General features: G+C 46.5%; 1 protein-coding gene across 5 annotated transcripts in view; it reads right to left on the bottom strand.

Moving 5' to 3' along the window:
• Positions 1-25,037, bottom strand: part of LOC147722605 (tyrosyl-DNA phosphodiesterase 2-like) — a 358,934-nt gene that overhangs the window by 109,974 nt on the left and 223,923 nt on the right. For all 5 annotated transcript variants that reach the window (XM_086965136.1, XM_086965137.1, XM_086965134.1 and 2 more), the window contains one exon: positions 21,914-22,005. In XM_086965136.1, coding sequence (XP_086821262.1) covers positions 21,914-22,005 — 92 coding nt within the window. The remainder of the gene's footprint in view (positions 1-21,913; positions 22,006-25,037) is intronic.

Genomic DNA, 25,037 nt, shown 5'->3' with positions numbered 1-25,037 from the left:
ACCGTGAGTTTCCTGGCGCTGATTGGGAGATCAGTGAGATAGCAGATAAAAATTAGCCGGATTGGGGGAAGAGCCAAGTTTTAAGAGATTTACGAAAGAGAGTGAGAGAGTTAGCAGATTTGAGAGACAGGGGAAAGGAATTCCAGAGAGTGGGGGCAAGATGAGAAAAACTCCGACCTCCCATCCTCGCGAGTTTGAAAGAGGGAGTGGCAAGAAGATGAAGATGGGAAGATCTAAGATTGCGAATGGGGCAGTATGGGGTAATGAGGGATTTCAAGAACCTAGGAGAGGGGCCGGTCAGAGATTTAAATACTATGCAGCCGATCTTGAAGGCTGCCCTAAGATTGACCGGGAGCCAGTGCAGTTTGGCAAGAAGAGGCTTGGCCGACTGCCATTTAGGGATCCTGAAGACCAGCCGTGCCGCTTGGTTCTGAGTGATCTGCAGCCTGTAGAGCAGAGTTTTTGGCAGACCATGATATAAAGAGTTGGAGAAGTCCAAGCGGGAAAGGACCAGGGCCATGGTGACTTGAAGCAGAACTTCGGGGGACAGGAGATAAGCAACCTTCCTGATCCTGCGAAGCTGATGCATACAGGATGAGACCACCGCCCCCACCTGGGCTCTGAGTGAGAGTTCGGAGTCAATAATAACTCCCAAACTCTTTACAGACGCCACAGGGGCGGGAGGAGGGCCAAGCTCTGAGGGCCAGAAGTGGGGACCCCAATGGATGGAGCTCTTGCCAGGAAGAAGGAGCTCCGTCTTTCCAGGATTTAGTTTGAGCTGATTTTGACTCATCCAGAGGAGGATGTGGGACATGACAGCATGAAAGTTAGAGACAGCAGAAGGGGTGGAAAGAGGAAAGATGAGTTGTAGGTCGTCAGCGTAGTTAAAGACGGTGACGTCCCACTGCCTCAGAGAGAGAAGGAGAGGGCGAAGGTAGAGATTGAAAAGAAGGGGGGACAGAGAAGAGCCTTGAGGGACACCGCAGGTGGAAGATACCTTGGGTCCACGAAAGGGGCCCAAACTGACCGACTGAGCCCTACCGGACAGGAAAGAGTGGACCCAGGCCAGCGCCGGGCCCTGGAGGCCGGCTTGCTCGACACGGCGAAGAAGGATGTTGTAGTCCACCGTGTCGAACGCGGCGGACAGATCTAGTAATACCAGGGCCTGGGGGGTGCCCCTGTCCGCGTTGCCTCTCAGAGTGTCGAGCACGGCCAAGATGACTGCCTCCGTGGAGTGGCCGGGCCTGAAGCCGGCCTGATTGCCCTCCAGGAAGTTCGAACTTTCGACAAACTGTGAGAGGCAAGCAGTGACATGGGCTTCTAGAATCTTGGAGAAGTAAGGGAGGAGAGAAATGGGTCGGTAATTAGCTGGTACCGAAGGATCAGCCCCAGGCTTCTTCAAAAGGGGCACGAGGACGGCCTCCTTGAAAGAATCAGGTACCGTACCCGAAGAAAGGGAAGAGTTAAGCAAAGGGAGGATACAGTCAGGAAGGGACAAGCAGATGTTACGTAGCATCGAAGGGGGACAGCAATCATCCGGAGAGCCAGACTTGACTCGGGTGGCGAGTTTTGCTAGAGTGGCGAAGTCAAGAGTAGGAAAGTTTGAAAGAGAGGAAGTATTGTGAGGGACGGGAATGGTGTCAGCGTCAGGAAGGGGGGCAGAGATGGAGTCCTTAATACTGGCGATTTTATCCACAAAAAAAGAACTGAGGGTATTGCAGGATTCCTGAGTGGGGGCTTGAGTGGGAAGGGTCCTGGTGTCAGTGGTAAGTTCCCCCATAACTCTGAAAATCTCTTTGGATTTAATAGGTGCGGAGAGAATTCTGTCGGTGATGTGTGCAGATTTGGCCGCAATGATTGCTTTCTTATACTTCTTGCGCGCAATCAAGTAGGTATCTCTGCTCGTGGCACAGTAATCTCTTCTCCACCTGCGCTCAAGTTGGCGGAGTTCAAGGTGTTGCTGTTTCAGGCTAGAATTATACCACTTATGAGAGTGACTGTGCCGAGATCGAGGGAGTTTTGTTAAAGGGGCCAGGGCATCAGTGGCTGATAACAGCCAGTGAGAGGTGTCGTTGGCCAGCTTGCCGGTACTGAGGTCAGGCGTGAGGGGGGGACGCGATTTTGAGAGGAGATCGAGAAAGCCCTGAGTGTCTACGGTCTTCCATTTTCGCGCCATGCCACCCTCTGAAGGGGGGACCTTGACATGGCCAGTGATGGTGAGAGTGGTCTCGACCAGGAAGTGTAGCGCTTCTACATAGTAGTATGTTCACGGTATGGATTAGTTGGATGGTAAACATATGTGTCCTCAAAGTGGGCCATGTACATGATTGCTAAATCCGGGGCGAAGCTCGCGCCCATGGCAACACCTTGGCTTTGTAAAAAAAAAAAACTCGCCCTGAAAGAAGAAGAAATTCTTCATCATTGCTAACTCCAGGGGTTGCAAGATATAACTTGTAGGGACTAGGGCTGGTAAAGGCCTTTTTTCCAAAGCATTGCTGATCACTTCCAAAGTCGGTCGTTGGGGAATGCTGGTGTACAATGACGCGATGTCCAATGTGACTAGAAGCTGTCGGGAGGGATCAAAGGGCATGTCATCAAATAAATGAATGGCTTCCATTCTGTCCCTCAAGTATGACCTGGTGTTTTCAGCCAAAGGCTTGAGGAAGAAGTCCACGAATTTGCAATGGTTCAAGTACATATCCACAACCTACTGGGCGATTTTCTATATTCTTATGGACTTTGGGCAATGTATAGATTGTAGGCAGCCGTGGTTGCTTTTCAATGAGGTAATCGAACTCCAGGTCTGATAGAAATCCTGCGTCTTTTCTTCCTTCGTGATTCTCCAGATCTGCTTACTTGCTTCCTTTGTCGGGTCTGTGGTTAAGTGTGTGTAGCTCAACCCGTCCCTTAGTTGTGAGTAGACCTCAGACTTATAGTTAGGGGTACTTTGCACTACGATGGCCCCGCCCTTATCAGCTGGTTCGATCACACTTGATCCGTTTTCCTTCAGGAAGTTAAGAGATTCCCGTTCTCCTTTAGTGATATTGTATTTCACATATTGCCTGGTGGAGCACACTCTCATAGGTCAGTATCTTGTGTGACATCATGTGTGTTGGTGGCATAAAAGTAGAGGGCACTCTGAGACCAGTATGGGACAGAGATGGAGATGGCTGGGAATGTTTGAAATAGTACCTCAGCCGCACCTTCCGGAAGAAGCGATGCAATTCTGTTTTTAAGTTGAACTGGTTTGGATGATTGGTAGGTACGAAAGATAATCCTTTGCTTAGCCCCCTTTGTTCGTCCTCTGTAAGTTCATAAGATGATAGGTTGATTATTCTTCACCATCGGTAAACCTGTCGTTGGGTCTGGATCTCCACGTGGTTCTATGGTGGGACCAAACCTGTCTCTGATTCTGGCCTCGTGTTCTGCCTCCTTCCCAATTCTGGGCCCGTTGCTGTTGTTGACCCCGTTGCGGGCCCTGGCTCTAATCGTAACCCCTACCTCTGGGTGGTCTCCATTGGACATCCTTTAAAAAAGCAGATCCTTGAGGTGGCTGGTACCAATTATCGTGGTGTTGGTAACCTAAGCTGGTGCCTGGTTGCTCACTCTCGCTCCCAGCACTGATAGAGCCAGATCACTCTGAAAAGGTTGTGAAGCAAATGTAATTTCTGTATCCTTCTCTACCTTGGTTTGAGAACCTGCCTAGTGTTCCTGTTAGAAACAGTCCTCTTGGAGGTAGGGATAAGTTAGCTTTTTTATCATAAAGCCCTTGGATAATTTATCCAGCTTCTTGGCCTGGGTGTTCGTGTCAAAGTCCTTGATTGTCTTGTCTAGGTGTTCTAAAGCTTCTTTGGCATTTGTTAATGCATTATCCTCAGCGATCTCTCTTTTGAGGTCTGTGATCTCCTTCTGGAGCTTCTCAACTTGTTCCAAGGCGGTCTCGATTCCCAGCACCATCCAGTGGCCTGAACAATTGTTGGCCACGTAAATGAAACCCTCTTTGAACTTTGGAACGTCCACAAATATCACTGGTTTGTTCTTAACCTGTAGCCCTAAAGGGATAATATTTGCCTGCAAGTATTTAGTAAGGAGATGTCCATGCAGGCGTGTCCATATTAACTTCTTCTCAAGTCTCTCTAGCTTGTTGATTTTATCATTGTCATGGTTTCCCTCGCCCATGCCATCCACTGGATACAGCGCGATCCTGCACCATCACAATCGGCGCCGCCACAGGTCCGGGACTACAACTCCCAGCATGCCGAGCGGGAGGATCGCGGACCGGAAACGCCTACTTAAGCGTAACTCAGCGAGGACGCTGCGTCGGGTATTTTGAAATCCTTGCCGACCTTGCCTACAGCCATTGGACCCGGTACTTTGGTATCCCGTCATTTCACAGCAGACCGGAGGAATCTGAAACGGAGGTAAGAGTGAGCGGCTGCTCTCTGCCCCCGCATCGTGATACATTGTATAGCTAGCGGAGACGCACACCACGGAGGTGTTTGCCGCGTCTCAGCTGAGAAGCAAGTAAGGTGCTTTACACCACAGCAGGAAACGGAGGTGAGATTGAGCGGCTGCTCTCCGCCCCGCTTGTTGGTCCACTGGTAACAGCTAGCTGAGACGCACACCACGGAGGTGTTTGCCGCGTCTCAGCTGAGAAGCCCAGGAGGAGCTTTGAGCCACAGTAGACCAGAGCAGAGGAAACGGAGGCAAGATCGAGCGGCTGCTCTCTGCCCCCGCTCCTTCCATAGTAAGCTTCCTTGGCACTACAAACAAAGACGGACACCACGGAGGTGTTTGCCGCGTCTCTGTAAAGACACGAGAGGCTGGGCGCTGGTTCTTTACCGGAATCCTGGGGTTAGCTCTTTGCGCAGAGAAGGTTGAGCGGCTGTTCCCTGGCTCTGGTCACAAACTGCATGGTTGAGTGCCCAGATGGGCACTCCCAAGTTCGTGGCATAACTAAAAGCACCCAAACAGGATCAGGAGCTTTCTCACAGACAGTATTACCTTAGCAGCTGTCGAACGGCATTTTTGGCCGTTTCTTAGCACAGTGCCCTCCGTTGGCGAACACCAGGACCGGTGTTCATGCGGAGGACGGTAAGAGCCCCAGGTGCTGCTAATGGGTATCGTTGACTTTACTTTCCTTTCATGTACTGAATGATTTTAATTTCGGTTAGTTCTGTTCTTTTCTTCTTATCCATTAAATACAACAATAGCCAATTCAAGTTTGTCTCTCTTATTATATCCGGGCCTTCCCCGATCCCGGTAACATCAGGGTGTTACAATCATTTAGTGTGAAATCAATATTAAGGGTGTTGAATGATAAAAAACGACTGCTAGACTGCCCCTGTATCAGCCTATTGATGTAATTCTCAGTATATTAAAGAGTTTCGCTCTCTGACATAGTTGAATCCAAATCCAAGAAATACCCTTGCATCCATCTATGCACTGTATCCCTTAATGATCATGGATATACTGTCATAATTGAACTGTAAATTTCTCTCACAGGAAAGTATTTTAAACGTTGTCCAGGGATTTTTACTTTATGAACCAGGATATGTCTATTTACATTCTCATACAATTTTCCTCAACACTGTGTCCCTCCTGTTATCTGTTTTCAATTGTCTGAAATATATGACTGATCAAATTTGAGATGGGTCATGTTTCTTGTACTGTTTAAGCATCACAGGTTGTACTGATCAATAAAATGGTAATTCAGGGTTTGAAGTTTATTTTGTTTTCCTTCAGTCCATGTCATGTGTGGTATTTTCCTTAGACTAAGGGGTATCATGGTCTTGTCACTTAACAGGGTCCCTTACAGTTGTAATGTAATTTTATGCATATTTATGTCCTTGTACCCGAATACTTTGAATGAACATGAAACACCAGCTACAGTATCTGGGGTTTCCCACCAGTGAGTCTGCTTTCCCTTCTGCATTTAGCCAAATGTATTTCATCATCCAAACAACAGTAATTCCAATTAGATCCATCTCATTTACATCAGTCATAAGAAATATGGATCCTTCCCACCATTTTTATATTCTTGCCACATGGCATTCAACAACACTGTATCTCAATTAGTCAAGTACAACTTCATCGGTGACCGACCCGCATGGGTTCGGTACTCGTTTTTCGTAGGCCGGAGTGTGTTAGCATCCAGCACCTGCATGCTAGACGTAAGCAACGTGCACGTTATAAATACCTGCGTCCGCTGAGGGCCTGTGGTTGTGACAGGAGGAGTTAATACGGTACGGAAAGGTTAGCAACATGTCTCTGATCTTTAACAGACAGAGTTATGCTCATTCAGAACATTGGTCCTAACAGACATTCTCCATCTCTGTTAAGCATGTTGTATTTATTCCTCGACCATGATGAATATACATGGTATGTCACGGTCTTTTCCTTTTTCCTCGCTGTTTAGGGGTTGTCCATAGATACCAATGTGTCCGACTACATTTTCGCATGTTGTGTAATTACAGGAATCATCCCTCCAATGCGGGATATTATTGAACTTTGAATACGACGAGCTAGTATCCTTCGGATGGTATTGGAGATTCACATGTCTGCCATTATCAACCATGGAGACAGAACGATTTCAAACAATGATTGCTACTAGAACTATTTAATTTGGTGAGTAGCAGTGGAGGTTGTTCCCTGTCAGACACATTTTCTGTTCTGATAGATTAGTACTTCTACAAACTTTTTATTCACAGCAATTCCTTTTTCGCCTCCCTGACGTTGAAGCCTTGGGCGCGCACTTTCTGAAAACAACAGCCTGATTCCTCTAGCCGATCGTGAATGGTAAAACATTAATTGTCCTTTTACCTAATCATCCTCATATACACATGTCCATCACCAGAATAATGAGATTACATTATTAATTTATTATAGGTGTCTCCTCTCCCTCTCCCCTTTGGTCCGTAAGGATTATTCTACCTACTCGAGTGAAGGAGGTTTAAACGTCGACGGTCCTGTTCAGGGTGGACAAGTACAGACAATAGGGATTGATTATCTATGTCAAAAAATCACTATGTCCATATGTAAATATTGCCTTCATGGGGCTGGATAGGTGTCTATCAGACCTCTGATATAATTATTTGCACATTGCCTTTCCTACCCTAAAACCCTCACAAGTGCACAACCCCTTCCAGCACCTTTTTCTCACTTCCCTTGGAGCAACTGCATTTTTATTTGAAAATGTACATATTATTTATGTGGTTTCTTTGAATAAATCAGCATATGTTGGAAATTGATATTTTGTAACGATTTGATTTCGCTGTTATGTTACATTTTGTTGATTGAACGGTATGGTGTTACTCCAATATCTACCTTTGGAGCCCCAAATTAAATTCTCCTCCAACCACCCCATGAATAGATTGGCGTATGATGGGGAAAACTTAGAGCTCATTGCTACTCCAAGTATCTGTCTGTACCATGCCCCTTTGAAAAGAAACACATTGTTTTCAAGAATCATTTGTATCATTTCCATATCATGCCCGTATGTTCCCAGAGGCTAGCTGGACGTGAGTTAAGTGTATGTCTTAATGCCTGTAGGCCCAGTCATGTTGGATGCTGGTATACAGGGCAGTACCATTCAAAGTGATCAATGTCATAGTATCATCCCAAGTAATGTCAGCCAACGGGCTGAGTATATGTTTAGTGTCTCTGGTATAAGAGGGCAGATTAGCTACCAGCGGCTGGAGAAATAAATCCTCATACTCCGATCATTTCTTTGTGGGTCCACCAATTCCAGACACTATGGGTCGGCCAGGTGGAAAAGGGAGATTCTTATGCACCTTAGGTAGTGTATACAAGCATGGGTGTCTGGGGTGCTCTACTCTAAGGTAAGTGTGCTCAACAAAATTTAAGAGGCATAGATCATGCCACCCTTTAAGTTTTTGACTGATGAGACTAGTCAATGTCCAAATCGGGTTATATGGTATTTTCTCGCAGCAATCTATGCCACTAAGTTGTGAGATGACCTCCTTATCATAGTCAACCTGGTTCATAGGCACCACATTCCCCCCTTTGTCAACCTACCATATTGTAATGCTGTAATCTACCATCAGTTGATGTAGTCCTTCCCGTTCTGTTTGGGTGAGGTTGTCTGTCCACCTATGTTGTGAGTGTCGTGAGTCAGCACATTTATCTAAGTCTGACATAAATAGCTCATAAAAAATGTCAATGTTATTGCCAACCGGCATTGGGGGAGTCCATCTCGATTAAGCCTTAAGTCCACTGCTAATGTTCAGGTCTGTTTGAACATCAAGATCATAAAGCAGTCTATCCATTGTCACTGTATCCCCCTCACATTCAGAGATCAACATAAGCAACTTGGTATGCAATGCATTCAGAATAGTCAAGTCATCAAACGAAAAACTGACTTGCGGTGTATTTCTGTTTTTATTGGTACAAGGATAAAGTGCAAAGTGCTTTTTAAATTTAAAGCTTCTGACAAATTTGAACATGTCAACCGCAGCCTTGCATATATCACCCCTATCCATTGAGCAGAAGCTCAAACCCTTCTGAATGAATGAACCGGTTCTTATATGTGCGCGGACTAAGCCCAATGGGCGTCAAGGCGCCTAATTCAAATGCGGAAGACAGAATAACTACCAAGTCCTATTTACTCATGGGTAGGCCCTCTTGAAAAAGTAGGTTTTGAGGGCCTTTTTAAAAGACTCGATGGTCGGGAGAGTTTTTATTTCTGTGGGGATGGAATTCCACAGCTGCGGAGCAACCACAGAGAAGGCTCTGGCGCCCCATCTGGCAAGTTTGAAACGAGGAACAACCAGTTGACATAGTCACGCAGATCGGAGGTTTCTTGTAGGAACATAGCGCGTAAGAAGAGATCCGATAGCAGTGGAAGGACCATCCTTCAGTGCTCTGTGGGTCAGACAGAGAATTTTAAAGGCAATTCTATGCTGCACCGGAAGCCAGTGGAGCTCCTTCCTGGCTGAGGTGGCTGAAGATGCTTACGGAAGCTCCAGAACAAAGCGAGCTGCAGCGTTCTGGAGAATCTGCAGACGATGTATCAGTCCTTTATTGGCTTCCATGTACAGGGAGTTACAATAGTCCAACCTTGAACCAACCAGGGCGACTGCAACCTGTTTACGCGCCTGGGGGGAAAGGTAACCACGGATTTTATTGAGCGTACTGATCACGCCCCAGCAGGTGGCCACGGTCCTATTGACTTGCAGGGACATAGAGAGCGCGGTGTCGAATAATACTCCAAGATTTCTGGCGGAAGGGGAGGGAGTGGGGCAGTTGCCAAGAGAAGAAGGCCACCACTCGCTCGACCACAGATTTTGATTCTTCCCAAACACCAACACCTCCGTTTTTTCGCCGTTTAGTTTGAGGGAGTTTATAGTCATCCAGTCTGCCACCGACTGCATGCAAACCCTGAAACTAGCGGCTGCTGTAGTGACAGAGGTGTGGGTTAGTGATACCATAATCTGGGTATCGTCTGCGTAGGATACCACCTCCATCCCCTGAGATTTAACCAGTCTTGCAAGGGGGGCCACATAGATGTTAAACAGGGTCGGACTCAAGGCCGACCCTTGTGGCACCCCACACTGCAATGACTTGGCAGGGGAGAGGTGGTTCCCAAGCATAACTCTCTGTTCCCTTTCGGTCAGGAAGGAATTTAAGAGGCTCAGGGCCGGTCCTGAAACACCAGCTTCCCTCAGCCGAGATGTAAGAATGGCGGGGGATAGGGTGTCGAACGCGGCCGTGAGATCTAAAAGGACCAGAACAGTAGTTTGGCCAGAGTCTACCTTACGTCGGATGTTATCGACAACACAGGTAAGGGCGGACTCTGTGCTGTGATGTTTTCTAAAACCGTGTTGAGTGTTATCCAGGTATTCCGAGGAATCAAGGAAGGAGGACAGGTGGAAATTCAGTTGAGCCTCAAGCATCTTCGCAGGTGCTGGAAGGAGGGAGATTGGCCTGAAATTTTTCAACAAGGACGGATCCAAGGATGGTTTCTTGAGAAGAGGTTTAACAATTGCTTTCTTCCATATAGGGGGGAAAGATCCTTGAGAAATGGCCTGGTTAAGGACTTGAAGCAAGGGAGGAAGGAGGGAATTTCTGCATTCTTTTAATTTTTTAAGCGGTATCGGATCAAGGGGGGAAGATGATTTGGTCCTGTACAGTAGTAGGTTCAGCGATTCAAGGGATAATGATGGGAATGTTGTGAATAGATACGACGGATCTTTACCAAGTGAATCAAGACTAGAAATGTCAGTTGAAATTTTTTGGTCGAGAGCACGACAATGGGCTTCAAGAGAGACATGTATAGCATGAATTTTACTGTGAAAGAAATCGGAGATATCGTTACAGAGTTGTTGAGAGCTGACTACCGGGTCAGGGAGTTGTAGGGAGCATAGAGAGTCGGCGATTTTAAAGAGCTCTCTAGAAGAGGAGAGGGAGCTGGTCAGATTGGAAAAATATCTCTGTTTCTCGGTTATCACTTGGAGTTTGTAAGCTCGAAGAGAGGATTTATGAGCCTCTCTATCGATTGGATCCCAAGATTTCCTCCATTTTCTCTCGTTGCTCCTACAACCTTGTCTAAGAAGCCTCAGCTGATCGGAGAACCAAGGAGCCGTGGGTTTACGGCGAGCTACGTAACGCAAAGATGAGGGAGCAAGTTGTTCCACTGCATTGAAGATAGAATCATTCAAAATTTGGGCTGCCTCTGCCGCGTCATTTACGGCTAGGGTAGCAGGAGTCGAGATCAAAGGGGCAAGGGCCTCATCAGAGATATTTCTTAGATTTCTCCTGAGGGTAAAGGGAGAGGTTTCCCGATTAGTAGGACAAGGGACAGGAATGAGAAGCTCAAATGGCACGACAAAATGATCAGACCAGACCACCTGGAGAGGAGGGCCAGTGGAAAGCCTGTCATCATTAGAAAAGAGACCGTCAAGACCCATCAGTGGAATACCTGAATCCTTTTGCCGTCGGACAGGCGCTGCCTGTATCTTGCCCTGGGACTCTCTTCAAGACCCTGCCAGCCCGCCCGCCTCCCGCCTCTCGCCGTGGGACCCCTTCTGCCATCTAGGGAGTCCGGCTGACGAGCGGAGTGTGGGCGTGGTCCAGGCATAGGACCACAACACCCAGCAGTCCTAGCGGGTCATACCGCGAGATTTCGGCGCCAGGAGGCGCATAAATTAACCGTCATCCCGGTCGAGGGGGTGACCCATCAGTGGAATACCTGAATCCTTTTGCCGTCGGACAGGCGCTGCCTGTATCTTGCCCTGGGACTCTCTTCAAGACCCTGCCAGCCCGCCCGCCTCCCGCCTCTCGCCGTGGGACCCCTTCTGCCATCTAGGGAGTCCGGCTGACGAGCGGAGTGTGGGCGTGGTCCAGGCATAGGACCACAACACCCAGCAGTCCTAGCGGGTCATACCGCGAGATTTCGGCGCCAGGAGGCGCATAAATTAACCGTCATCCCGGTCGAGGGGGTGACCCATCAGTGGAATACCTGAATCCTTTTGCCGTCGGACAGGCGCTGCCTGTATCTTGCCCTGGGACTCTCTTCAAGACCCTGCCAGCCCGCCCGCCTCCCGCCTCTCGCCGTGGGACCCCTTCTGCCATCTAGGGAGTCCGGCTGACGAGCGGAGTGTGGGCGTGGTCCAGGCATAGGACCACAACACCCAGCAGTCCTAGCGGGTCATACCGCGAGATTTCGGCGCCAGGAGGCGCATAAATTAACCGTCATCCCGGTCGAGGGGGTGACCCATCAGTGGAATACCTGAATCCTTTTGCCGTCGGACAGGCGCTGCCTGTATCTTGCCCTGGGACTCTCTTCAAGACCCTGCCAGCCCGCCCGCCTCCCGCCTCTCGCCGTGGGACCCCTTCTGCCATCTAGGGAGTCCGGCTGACGAGCGGAGTGTGGGCGTGGTCCAGGCATAGGACCACAACACCCAGCAGTCCTAGCGGGTCATACCGCGAGATTTCGGCGCCAGGAGGCGCATAAATTAACCGTCATCCCGGTCGAGGGGGTGACCCATCAGTGGAATACCTGAATCCTTTTGCCGTCGGACAGGCGCTGCCTGTATCTTGCCCTGGGACTCTCTTCAAGACCCTGCCAGCCCGCCCGCCTCCCGCCTCTCGCCGTGGGACCCCTTCTGCCATCTAGGGAGTCCGGCTGACGAGCGGAGTGTGGGCGTGGTCCAGGCATAGGACCACAACACCCAGCAGTCCTAGCGGGTCATACCGCGAGATTTCGGCGCCAGGAGGCGCATAAATTAACCGTCATCCCGGTCGAGGGGGTGACCCATCAGTGGAATACCTGAATCCTTTTGCCGTCGGACAGGCGCTGCCTGTATCTTGCCCTGGGACTCTCTTCAAGACCCTGCCAGCCCGCCCGCCTCCCGCCTCTCGCCGTGGGACCCCTTCTGCCATCTAGGGAGTCCGGCTGACGAGCGGAGTGTGGGCGTGGTCCAGGCATAGGACCACAACACCCAGCAGTCCTAGCGGGTCATACCGCGAGATTTCGGCGCCAGGAGGCGCATAAATTAACCGTCATCCCCGTCTCGCGGGACGCGAGCGGGACGCCGGGCGAAGCCCGGGCCAAGGGCGGGCCCGTTTAATCCCGTTCAAGCCCGGGTAAGACTGGACTGGGCCATTCCCTTGAAACTTCATTTTATTTAAGCATCGCAGTGCTTCTTTTTCACCACCAACATCTAGTTTGCTGTTTCATTGTATTTATTTTACTGTGCCCTCCTGTAATCTACTACAATGTCACCCAGAATTACTAGAAACACTAAGCTCACACACGCCGCTCAGGTCATAGGGCCTATCGACCAATTCATCGCCAAGGCGAACGATGCTATTAACCAAGGAGTCCTCCTTTTAGAAAGGAGGGTCTCGCAGGACTTAGCGGCAGCAAGGCGTTCTTCATTGGGACTACTCGCATCCGCCGTAACTCCTCAACGTACCCTCGGCTCTGGTACCCAACAAGAGACCCCAACAGCCCTTGGGACTGTAGACCTGTCTGTGTCCATTGACCTATCCACAACTCAAATATCTCAAACCTCTGTATCTCACCTTCCCCCATCACGTGAGCGAACCCCGACCCTGTTTACAAACCCCCCAGAGGAGGTCCTTCCATCCCCCTCTACGAGGGGCCAGAGAGAAGGTGCTATCCCGAAAAAAAGCAAGGGAAAAAGAAAAGGAAATAAGAACTCCCCCCAAAATACCAGCAAAGCACGACAGGATCTTTTGATACAATCAGATAAAAATTCCTCCTCATCAGCAGCTTCAAATCACTCGGCCATGTTGCAACAGCAAATTGCTATACCTGTTTCAGAAACCATAAATCTCTCATCTGACACCCACAACCTGCTTTCGAGTGGCAATATGTGCACTGGGCAGGACATAGCTATACATGATACCAACCTGCTAAACTCAATCGAGGCACTAATAAAGTATCACCTTCAACCTTTCATGGTATCATTAACTAAGATTGAAAAATCCTTAGCTACACTAACTTCCGACCTTAAATCTAAGAAAAACTTACCTTCTACGCACTCACTACCTGCAGTCTTAACTTGTAACTCAAAACAAAAAACTGCCGGGGGAACAAATCTTACACAAACACACAAAGCACCCAAAGCGGCTAATGCTACAACGGTGGTCCAACAGAAAATAGTGACCCAACAAAAATCAGCAAACACAATACACACTAATCCGCAGCAACCATCAGTCATCACATCTGCAAACAAACCTACTACCTCTGCCTCTTCTTCCCTTCCTGTTCCACCTGTACTAGAGGGCCAATCTACCAACCACCTTTCTACCCCAATTCCAGCAAAGACACCAGCCCCTAAAAAGACGACTGTACCCAACAAGACACCCGCTACAAAGAACGCAGCATATAATACTAGACGCAACGGTGCGCGCCCAGCTTACCTTCCACCAGAAGCAACACCATACGTCATTATTATGACTGGGGTCCCGGAGCTACATATTAATTCCGATGAGCCCGGCTGGTCCTTAAAAAACAAGGTTCTTCACTGGTTGTCAATGAATCGTCCACTTCCCCCCTACGCAAACAACAGAGTTGTATCGGTCCGTAGAGTTCCGTGGGTAGGGAAGGAGCCAAAACACATCCCAGGGGATTGCATAATAATAAACTTTGAAGACCCCCAAACCGTGGAACTCATTTCCTCATGGGGGCCTCAAACTTCCCCTGAAGGAATTTCAACAAAAAGATTAGCTTTTTTCTACCCGCCAGCCAAGCCCCTACTACCAGGACACGAATGGAACTGGACCCAGGTTGGCAACTGGAATAACAAAACGAACTGGTCAACTTGGCAAGGACAAGGAGGCAGGGAAACTACGTCATTTCCGGACTGGAGGGGTGTCTCCACCTACAACAGGTTTGACGGCCTGGAGATGGTGGACTGACCACCAGCAGTACAGGGTCTGGAAAACGAGATCTTATCTCTATTTGATCTACCATCCTCAACCCCAGCAAACCTCTCTCAATCCCGAAGTCCACCGCCTAATATGATGCTTTTATCTCCCACAGTAGATAAAATTGCAACAGATATAAACATTATTGAGGCGGAAGGTTCACTCCACCCGGTCCCGTCTCGGTGTTCTACCAATGTAATCAATGTTATTAACCCCAGCAACGGTGTTTCCCAGTTCTCCCCCCTTAAGAACATCAACCGTGCTTCTCTGGATCCATCTGCACAGATAAGAAGCCCTGTATCTATTAATGAAACGGAGTCGTTCCAGCTAGTATCAATATTGTTCTGGAACGTGGCAGGTCTCCGAACCAAGATCTTATCTTCTGCTTGGCTGGACTTTGTTACCGCACATCAGATACTCTGCTTCCAAGAGACTTGGGCAATTGTCCCACTGCATATACAGGGTTACCTAACGTTTCATTCACCGGCCTGCCCATCAACTCACGGTAGACCGATGGGGGGCCTTGTTACATATATTTCAAATAAACTTGAAGTAAGAAAACTTTTTATAAAACGTACTTCTTCGAATTATCAAATTCTTATGATTATTTTTAAAAACGGTACATCATATAGCATAATCAACTTTTACAATAACCTATCTCCGCTAAACTGTATGAAAATTGTGTCAGAAATTACTATGTCTATAAGTGAACAACGTGCTAAACATTCACCCACATTGTGTAATGTAATATGGGGTGGCGATTTCAATGTACAATTGTGCCCAAAACATAGGACAACTGATTGTGGCCTTTCAGATGAAAACGACTGCCCACTGACACATTTTACTCATTCTGCGCTAGGAGACTCTATTAACGAAAGTTTAATGTTTTTAGAACTGTTGTATGCCAACGAACTAGTTGACCCCCTAGTGGAATTTAAACCTACGTTCCACGGTAGGGGCTGTTTTAGTACTATAGATTTTATTTTGTGTTCATATTCTTTAAAGGGTACTCTTATTGAATTCACTACAGGAACAGAAGTATCTAGTGATCACTTTTCCAATAGCATTGCACTGAAACTACCTACTAATACTCCCCACCCTTCACTGAAGAGTTTATTGACCCAAAATGCACTAACTATGGATAGAACCAATGGTTATTCAGTGAAATGGTCCCGGGTAGACCCCCAAATAACATCAACTAAAATTGTAACCAAAGCACTCCCCTGGATAAATTCATGCCTTGATGAGGATTCTACCCCCGAGCAAATTATTTCCAGTTTTGGTGAAATCCTCAAAACTATCCAGAGTGAATTAGTCCGAACTCACAAAACAGCTACCCATCCAGGTCCAAAATGGTTCAACACGGCATGCCGAAAAGCATTAAATGCCCTAAAGAAAGAACTCCACAATCCAGTCAGAGATAATGCCAAAATAGCTAAGCTAAGATCTGAATATAAGCAGGCCCAAATTAGTTGTAAAAAAGAGACCAAGGTAAAACTATGGGCACAGCTACATGAGAGCTGCCTAATAAAGGACAGTTCCCAGTTCTGGAAAGTTTTAAAATCTCCTTTCTTGCTTGACGCCAATTCTCACCAATACCTAGATGTAGCAGTGTCCGCGGATGAGTGGGTGACTCACTTTTCTAAAATCTTTAGTGACTTCCCCTCGGACAGTGCGGCACAATGTAATCAAGAACCTGGATCCCCAAGAAAAGGAGTGTATCCAATTGATCTATCCTTTACCCTGGGGGAGGTCATAAGCGCACTGTCTTCCTCAAAAACTGGAAAGGCTCCCGGCCCGGATGGCGTCCCATTAGATATATTTGTCTCCAATATTGACCTATGGTCTCCAATTATCACCCAGCTAATGAAAGCAGTTCTTAGCACTGGCCTTCTGGATTCTTGGTCCTCGTCCATACTTCTTCCTATTTTTAAAAAAGGGGATAGAAACAACCCTGCCTGCTACAGGCCCATCTCCCTCCTGGATTCATTGGGAAAAGTCGCGGGTCGCCTAATCCTTGACCGTTTGCAGGATTGGGCGGCTGAGAATAACATCTTTACCGACCTCCAATATGGATTCCGGGAGGGACTGGGCACTGTCGAACAGGCTTTAAATCTGACACTTTTAATGGGGAAGTATGTGGGAGCTAAACGGGGAAACCTATACATGGTCTACGTCGACCTTAGTGCGGCGTTTGACTGTGTAATTCACGCTAAGCTATGGCCCATCCTGGAGAAATTGGGGGTTGATCCGCCGCTAAACGAATTCTTGCGCGAGCTTTACTCTGGAGCTTCGGCACGCGTAAGGTTTGGCACAGGTGGCGAACTAACATCTTCCTTCCAAATAACTCGCGGAGTTAGGCAGGGCTGTGTCCTGGCTCCCTTCTTGTTTAATTTATACACCAATGGTTTAGAAGCAGCCATGCTTGAAGGGAGCCAGGATTTACCTACCATTAACCACCGCCCTATCCCAGCATTGCTCTATGCTGATGATTCAGTTATTTTTGCTAGATCTCTGGTACAACTGCAGAAACAACTGGACAAATACTGCAACTTTATGCTTTCCCTGGGGCTAAAGGTGAATAAGACCAAGACCTTTGTCATGCAATCAGGGCCCAAGGTGACAAGCTCGAAGTACCTTTCTATCGAGCAATCAAAATTAGAACGAGTCAGGGAATACCCTTATTTGGGTATATTAATAGATGACCAGCTAACATGGAAAAGGGCCCTGGTAACTAGAAAATTGCTGTACCAACGTGCTACATCTGCCCTAATCTCATTTTCTAGAAAACTGGGTAAGCCATCTCCCACCCCACTACTTAAAATCCATCAAGCTAAGTGCCAGAGCATTGCCACATATGGGGCTGGTGTATGGGGTTATGTAAATACGGCCGAACTCCAAAAAATTCAAAATGGCTTCGTAAAATATTTGTTGGCCCTTCCCCAGAGTGCCCCCACATACGGATGCCATACTGAGCTTGGGATTGACTACCTAGCTGATTACATCAAATGTCAACCAATGCTCCTATGGCACCGTATCTGGTCTAAGCCTGAATGTCACCTTACCCGTGCCCTGATCTCGGACTGTCTGGGGCTGACCTCTTGGAAAAAGATCCCATGGTTGGCATACGTTGTCAAATTCCTGGAAGATTTGGATTTTAACCAATATATAACGGAGCCGTCATTAATCAGTGAGCTAACCAGAAAAACCTTTAAGTACCAATGCCTTAACCATCTTAGGGAACTTCGTTTGAGCGGCGAACTACCCAAGCAATCTAATGCTCATGTCATGATGGTACAAGTATCTCCAGGCTTACAGCCTTATCTCACTTATTATTTGACTAACTACGAAAAATACCTCCTAACTAGGTTTCGTTTTAATTTATTTTTCCGATTGATAACTTTTCCAAATCCATTGAATTGGTCCCACAATCTAGAGAAATGCCCATGCGATAAGGTCTCATCCCAAACCACCATGCATATAGCTTTTTTCTGCTTTTATTATGCCACACCCCGTAAACGCTGGGTATTGCCCGTGTTGCGTCAGATGGGGTTGAGGACCTGTCGACCAGCGCTTCTTGCACTGCAACAGCTAAACTCACAACACGAGGCTAAAAGCCTGGCAATGTATTTGAAATCATGTATAATAATGCGTAAAGCAATAAGGAATGAGGAACTAACACATTGAAACATTGAGCAAGGTAGTTGATTGAAAGTGTATCTTTCCCCCTTTCTTATTTTTTTCTTGTGCAACGTTATAGGCGTTTTAAACTGTATTATAACATTGTAATAATATTATATGTCTTGTATTCATGTGAATATGTATTTTTAAAATCATGATGTACTTTTTATGGTTAACTAACTGTCTAACCGAATAAAAGAATTTGAACTGAACTGAACTGACCGTCAAGAATATGTCCTGCCTTGTGAGTAGCGCTTTTAACAAGCTGGACAAGGTCACAGGATTCTAGCATTTCAACAAGTGCAATAGTGTCCTTTGAGTTAGTCTCATCAAGGTGAAAATTAAAATCACCCAAGATGGTGAAGGCAGTTTTTCCCATATAGGATTCAAGAATGGACATAATTTCAGCGGGAAAGGTGGCCCTAGAGCCGGGGGGTCTATAGATAAGGATGCCAGAAAAAGAGGCTGAAGGAGATAGGGAGATGCAGAAGTAAAATGATTCTAAACGAGATAAGGGAGTCGAAATTGGTTTAGTTACACAGAGAAAGGAGGATTTCACAAGAATGGCAATACCACCTCCTCTACGCAGGGGTCTGTCCTGCCTGTATAGAGAGTAACCCTCAGGTATAGCCATGAGCAAATCATGTCCAGAGGTATCGGAGGCCCAGGTCTCCGTAATGAAGACCCAGTCTGGTTGTCGGCTGTCAACGAAATCGTGAAAGGCGACGTTGTGCTTAATAAGAGAGCGGGCATTGATTAGGAAACCGAGTCTCCGTTGTATAACAGGCTGAGGGGGCGGAGGGGGAACAATAGGGGCGACAGCCCTGGGAGATAAAAAGGAGGCCGAACAGGCCCAACACCTGTAGGAATGCAAAATCCCTTCAGGGGAGAAACGATGGGAGCAGGGCAGAAAGGAGGGTCGGAGAGCAAGGAGGTCAGAGTAGGAGTAACATCTAGGAGTAAGGTTGGGAAAAGAAGGACTAGGGATTGGATCCAGCCCGTCCTGCAGCCCGTCCTCAGCGCGGACGGGCGCAGACGGGCTGGACTCTGGCGTGACTCCGGCGGGCATCCGGCCGGCATCCGGCCGGCATCCGGCGCATCCGCTAACGCGTCCGCTACGCGGAGCGTCAAGTACCTTTTTATATATCAGCTAGAGCGCGAGAGCGCGACCCCACACCCAAGAATGCTGCTAAGCAACCCTCGCCTCCCCGGACCAGCTCTCAGCGTCAACACTCAGCTGAGAGCGGCCCAGGAGGTAGAGGAAGGTAGGAAACAGTGATCCAAGTGCAAATACGCTATTTAAAATCGAGCGCCTATTAAAAACAAACGTCACTCGGGACGCGTTCTAAAATGAATGTTACCCTCAGCAGTTAATTCAGCAGTTAATTCTGTGCAGAATAAGGTAAGGAAAGTGCTGTAGAACCTCCGGCTTCCGCCTCAGAGGGTGAAATGAAAGAAATAATAGTGATGTTGCTTCCTGGCTAATTGGTTTATCAGTGAGGTTGACAACCATGGGATCCCCTATTTTTTCTTGTTCCAGGATCTGGTTTTCATTCTGTCTCCCTGCCAACCCCCCTCTCTTTCCCCACTGTGTCAGTCTGTGGTGGGAGTGTGTCAGTTCTGCTCCTGGTTCCCCTTCTTTATCCTTAAAACCTCCAGTAAAAAAGGATTATCCCTACATCCTGTCCCCTCTTGTTCACTCTCATTGGTCACTGGTGTGTCCAGTGAAGTGGAACTGGAACTGATCGATGTAGCTGGCTCCTTGGCCCCTGTCTGTGGTTTATGGATAAGATGGTCATATTTTTTGGCGAAGGTAAATACCTTGCCACTGTTGTAGTCCTGTTCATCCCTTTTTAGTTTCTTAGTTTTTCTTTGTTTTACCTCAGTCTGGTGTCTCAGTATTGCGCTCTCAAGAATTGCGTATTTCTTTTCGGTTGCCTCTGGTAGGTTGAGATCTTTAATCTCTGTCTCAAGGGTGTCTATCTCCCGCAATAGTTTGCTGCTCTTTCTTTGTGAGTTTTCAATTAGTATATCCATTAATATTTTTGAGTTTGCTGTCAATTTCCTCTCCCAAGCTACTAGTAAGTCAACTTCAAGGTCGTCATAGGTGCGGATAATTTGGGACCTGAGGCCCCTTGGGGTTCTTCCTAGTCTGATGTATTGTTTTAAGGTGGCCCCATCCCACCATTTCACCAATTCCCACTTTTTAAGTCTCTCCAGTAATGAATTTACTTTTAAGACGTTCGTTAGTAAGTGGGTTTCCACTCTTAGTGGCTGGTTCTATGGTAAGTGAAGAAGTCGCTTTGCACAACCGTAAAGCGTGACGAAATACATGTTTTTAAGGCTTTTGAGAATAAACTGAGGCGAATGTTCCAGAAAGGAGTCAAGTTTGTTGTTACACTGCTATTGATATAGGCTGTATACTGTGGGGGTGTGCGGGGGATTGTTGTTTTGTTCTAGAAGTGGATATCCACTCGTTGGGGAGGAGGGTGGCTCTCCCTATCCTTATGCACCACAATTCTCACTCACTACTAGTATACACTTACCTGCATATTGCCCAGGAGTGCCAATATCCCACAGAACCACATACCAAGCAATCTCAACTTAAATCACTTTTAAGCTGCAATTCCTGATCCGAGAGGAGCAACTTGTTCATGTGTTTTTAATGGTATTGATAAATCCCACTTACTGATGAAGTTTAATTAACATTACTATTTTAGAAATGCCACTTTTAGAAAGTACCAAAAAGTAGAAATGGGCCTTGACTCAAACTCAGTCAGGCTCAGTCGAATATTCAAAAGAACAGAACTTGTGCCAGGACTGAGACAGACTGCTAACAAATTTTCGAATGGACCCTTATGAACAAAACATAAACGTCTGTATATTTATTTGCATCATCTAATGATTTATTCAAATTGTTCAATTTTATGTATTTTTTTAAAACATTATATTCTTTGTGCAAAGTATCAAGACAAGATATAAACAATGAATCTATACAAATATATACAAAATATCCACAACATTTACAAATGACACATTTGACCTGAACCACATACACACCTCTCTCAAACTTCAGACACTCATACTATAAAATGGTCCCAGTGTACACATTCAAATAAACAAAGAAGAATAAAGCAAACTGTCATGGCAGATTAGAAATCTATTGTCTTTTTTCTATAGACAGAGCTAAACCTTTTCTTATATAATGACCAAAATATGCACAGTCTTTGTGACCTGGGACCTGGTCGACGCGTTTCGAACCCTCCAATTAGTGGGGTTCTCCTCAGGACCAATAAGACTCTTAAGTCTTCTGGGTCACAGCCTTCGAATGTGGTTCTGATATGTCAGTATCCCCGTTTTTCTTGAAAGCCCAATATTGTTTAGGCATCCAGGTTTTCCAAGTAGTACCCAGATGCCTGGAGACTTTAATTGTCCACTGAGCGAATCCGTTGATCTACTCCCAAGGGGCGCTGCCGGCAAAAACACTCTCCTCGCTGAATTTGTTTTCCGATGGCGGCAGGTTTATGAACCGTCACTCCATGCTCCAGCGCGGTAATCTATTACCATCACTCCATGCTCCAGCGTGGTAATCTATTACCGCGCTGCAGCGTGGAGTGACGGTACATACCCCTGCATGTGAAATCACATTTTGCTCTACACAGTTGGTATGGCTTCTTTTAACACCAGAGCAACCGTATTTTTTAGCTAAAAAAACAAAAGTCAGACTCCAGGACACTTTTCCTTCTCCCGATTCCAATTACAAATGATTTCATTGACCATTAAAAAAAAGGTAGTTCATGATGTATGTTCATACCTGGAATGATGGTGTAGCCGACTGCTCTCTTCGCCAGGTAGGCAAGGTAAGGAGGAATGACTTCCTGCAGAAAAATTACATCTGGGTCGTATCTAAACAGACATATAAATGGAGGCATGAACAACAGGTTGAAGTAAGGTTAGCACGGCATTAAGTTACAAATTAATTAGCAAGCACATACACAACACAACAATACTCATAATTATATTGTATTTGTTACTTAGAATGATGACATACATTTTGGAAATATAATTATTAAAAGCTACATGGCTGAACAATTAAAACATCACCACAACTCTTGCAGACACTTATTTGTTGCAGTATCATGATACCAGAAAAACGTTTACACATAGAGTGGCTGAATGTCATGAAAACATTGGATTAATTTCAAGTACACATTAATGTTCAGTGTAGCTAGAAACAAGCAATTGAGAAGCTATGAAACAGGATTTGAAATATTCCCCATATTTTTATAATCTGGAATCCCAGTGGTTTCATAGTGAGTATACTTGTTAATTTGAAACTGTGCAGCCCAATGTATGCGAGGACTGCATGTTAATGTTATGTTATAATGATTTTATAGCATGCACTCAAGAGTGTCCTGGCGTGGCGCAACACAGTTACCGGATGGAATAGGACCATTTAATATGCCTGCTTAAAAAGGAAGGTCTTCAGCTGCTTTTTAAAAAGTATGAGGCTTTGGATATTCCGCAATGACAGGGGAAGCGAATTCCAAAGGGAGGCTGCCTTAACAGACAAAGACTGGTCCCCCACCCTCATTCTGCGGAAACGTGGGATCGCCATCTGTCTCACAGAGGCAGAGCGGAGTGGTCTGTTAAATGTATAGAAGGAGAAGCACTTCCTAAGATACAATGGTCCAAGATCCTGTAAGGCTCTATGGGCCAAAACGAGAGCCTTAAATTGCACTCTCTGAGCCACGGGCAGCCAATTCAGTTTGCGAAGATGCTGTTTTACACTAGACCACCTTCCGGAGATGTTAAACAGGATTGAAAACAGAGAGCAAACTACTTTACCTACTGAGCTGGTATATCTACTGAATCAAGGAGATTATACCGGATATCTGGATTGTTGTACTTGCCTAAGTCAAGACCTTTTGTTTTTGAATAATATATTTAAGACAGGCATCTAAGAGGTTTTGTAGCAGCCTCTTTCTGCCATTAGCTTATTTGGCTATGGGGCCTTCAGTCTGAACTTGAGGCATTGTCAGTTACATTTTGGATTAGTTCACAGGTAATATTTTTTGGGTCACTGGTTTTCTACTGGTTGTGTGGTTGTATTCTTTCACAAACTCTGGGATGCACGTGAGACTATTTACCATCTCATAAATTACGTCAGTCACCGCACTTTGTCAATTTTAATTACTTATGCGACACGTGCACTTCTATTTATGAAGCAATCCTTTTTTCATGATAGCATCCATTATCACACTTCATGAAATACCTTATGGTGAAAATAACTGATAAACTTCACAAATTGTATGTAATGATCAAAATAGGACTAGCTATGTTTACAGGGGGGAGGGGGACTCAATGAAGTACGCTGGCTGGCAAACCAGTTGTTTTTTTCATGAAGTCCTCACCCACCAACCTGGTTGGTGGCATGCTTCATCATCGGGCCCACCACAGTGACACCGAATGTGTCCCGGGTGTGCTTCGACGCCGGATTACTGCGGAGCTGGTATATTCGGTGAGTGTGCAGTGTAGTGAGTGAGAAAGTGAAGTTTAAAAGCTATACAGTGGGTCCCAGGACCCGAGGGTAAAAAACAAATTTTAATAACTGGGCCCCTGTTAGCAATCAAAAAAGGCGGTTAGACGCGGTGAGTACGAATTATGACCTCCTGCGTCTGGTGTGGTCTACATGTTTAAGCCAGGCCTTATAAAATTTAAAACTGGCTTTCCTCAGGACCAAGTGAGTATGTGCATAAGGTGCAAAAAACTAAATTATAGTGTTTGTGTTGTTGGTTTATGTGTCGCACTCTCTAAGGTGCGATTACATGTAAGAGGGGAATTCCCTCTAGTTTTGCTACATATAACAAAGACAGAGACAGACGTACAAGGGAGAGTCATTTTAGTTTTGTAATGAAATAATCACATTTTGTAGCCGACTTATAAGGTGAGTGAATGACCTATATGCGGCTACGGTGTGGTCATGTTTGACCTGTATGGGTTTTAATAGGAACCGGTTGTTGTGGTGAGCTAAAACAGCGGATATTAGCATTTGTGAGGTACAGGTAAGTAAAGTTGGTATCCTCACGCAGGCTATTTGCTGTCAAAAGCTTCCTTGGGTCACCTGGCAGAGAAAGAGACCCTAAAACAAGGATAATGAAACTAATGGTTTACATCCAACCTGTAGGGAGAGAAAGGTTGCTTACCCCAGTTGTAGCGGTAGTATTGAGTTACTCGCGGAATTCCCGGTCTAGATCCTCCTTGGACCTATCGTCCTTCTGCGGTGCCCGGAACGAGTGAGTGAGGACCTTGAGATCGAGTTTAAGTAGCCCTGATCGTTTGTTCCACCTGGGATAAGTGGCAATAGAGGGAGGGATGCGCTCGTGCTGACTGCACTGTCATTGTTTGTTATGCGCATGCGCTCGGAAGTGTTCTGCACGCATGCACGCATTAGGCTTGCAGTTAATTCTAAAGGAGCGCATATGGAGCGCTTGTGCGCGCGATTAGCGCGTGTATGGTAGCACGTTGTGGGCACGTGCGGTGGTTCTGAAGATATGGCGCTGTGTAAGCGTCTAAGTACGAGAGCACAGTTTTCTTTTTATCTTTTTATGGCTGGGAGTGTCAGAGGGGAACTCTGTTATGAGCTGAGAGACAGAGGGCATAGGAGTGTAGACCAATTGTTTATCACAGGTTGATGGAGTTCCACGTAATGGAATCGTTCAGACCCCTTGTGTGGGTGGACAGACGGTATATCCATCGCTGTTCTTTCTGGAGGAGGAATTTTTCGTTATTTTCTGTAGGGTCAAATTGTTCAATGACTGTCCATGTGAAGTCGTTTGGGGTATGGTTGTGAGTTAAGAAATGATCAGTCAGTTTACTGATATTTTTGCCGCATCGGATGGTACTTCTGTGTTCCGTCATTCTTGTCTTGACTTTCC

Source organism: Lissotriton vulgaris, chromosome 4_1, assembly GCF_964263255.1.
Source record: "Lissotriton vulgaris chromosome 4_1, aLisVul1.2, whole genome shotgun sequence".
Taxonomy (NCBI): domain Eukaryota; kingdom Metazoa; phylum Chordata; class Amphibia; order Caudata; family Salamandridae; genus Lissotriton; species Lissotriton vulgaris.
The sequence above is the reverse complement of the archived record's forward strand: the minus strand, read 5'-3'. Positions and strand labels throughout refer to the sequence as shown.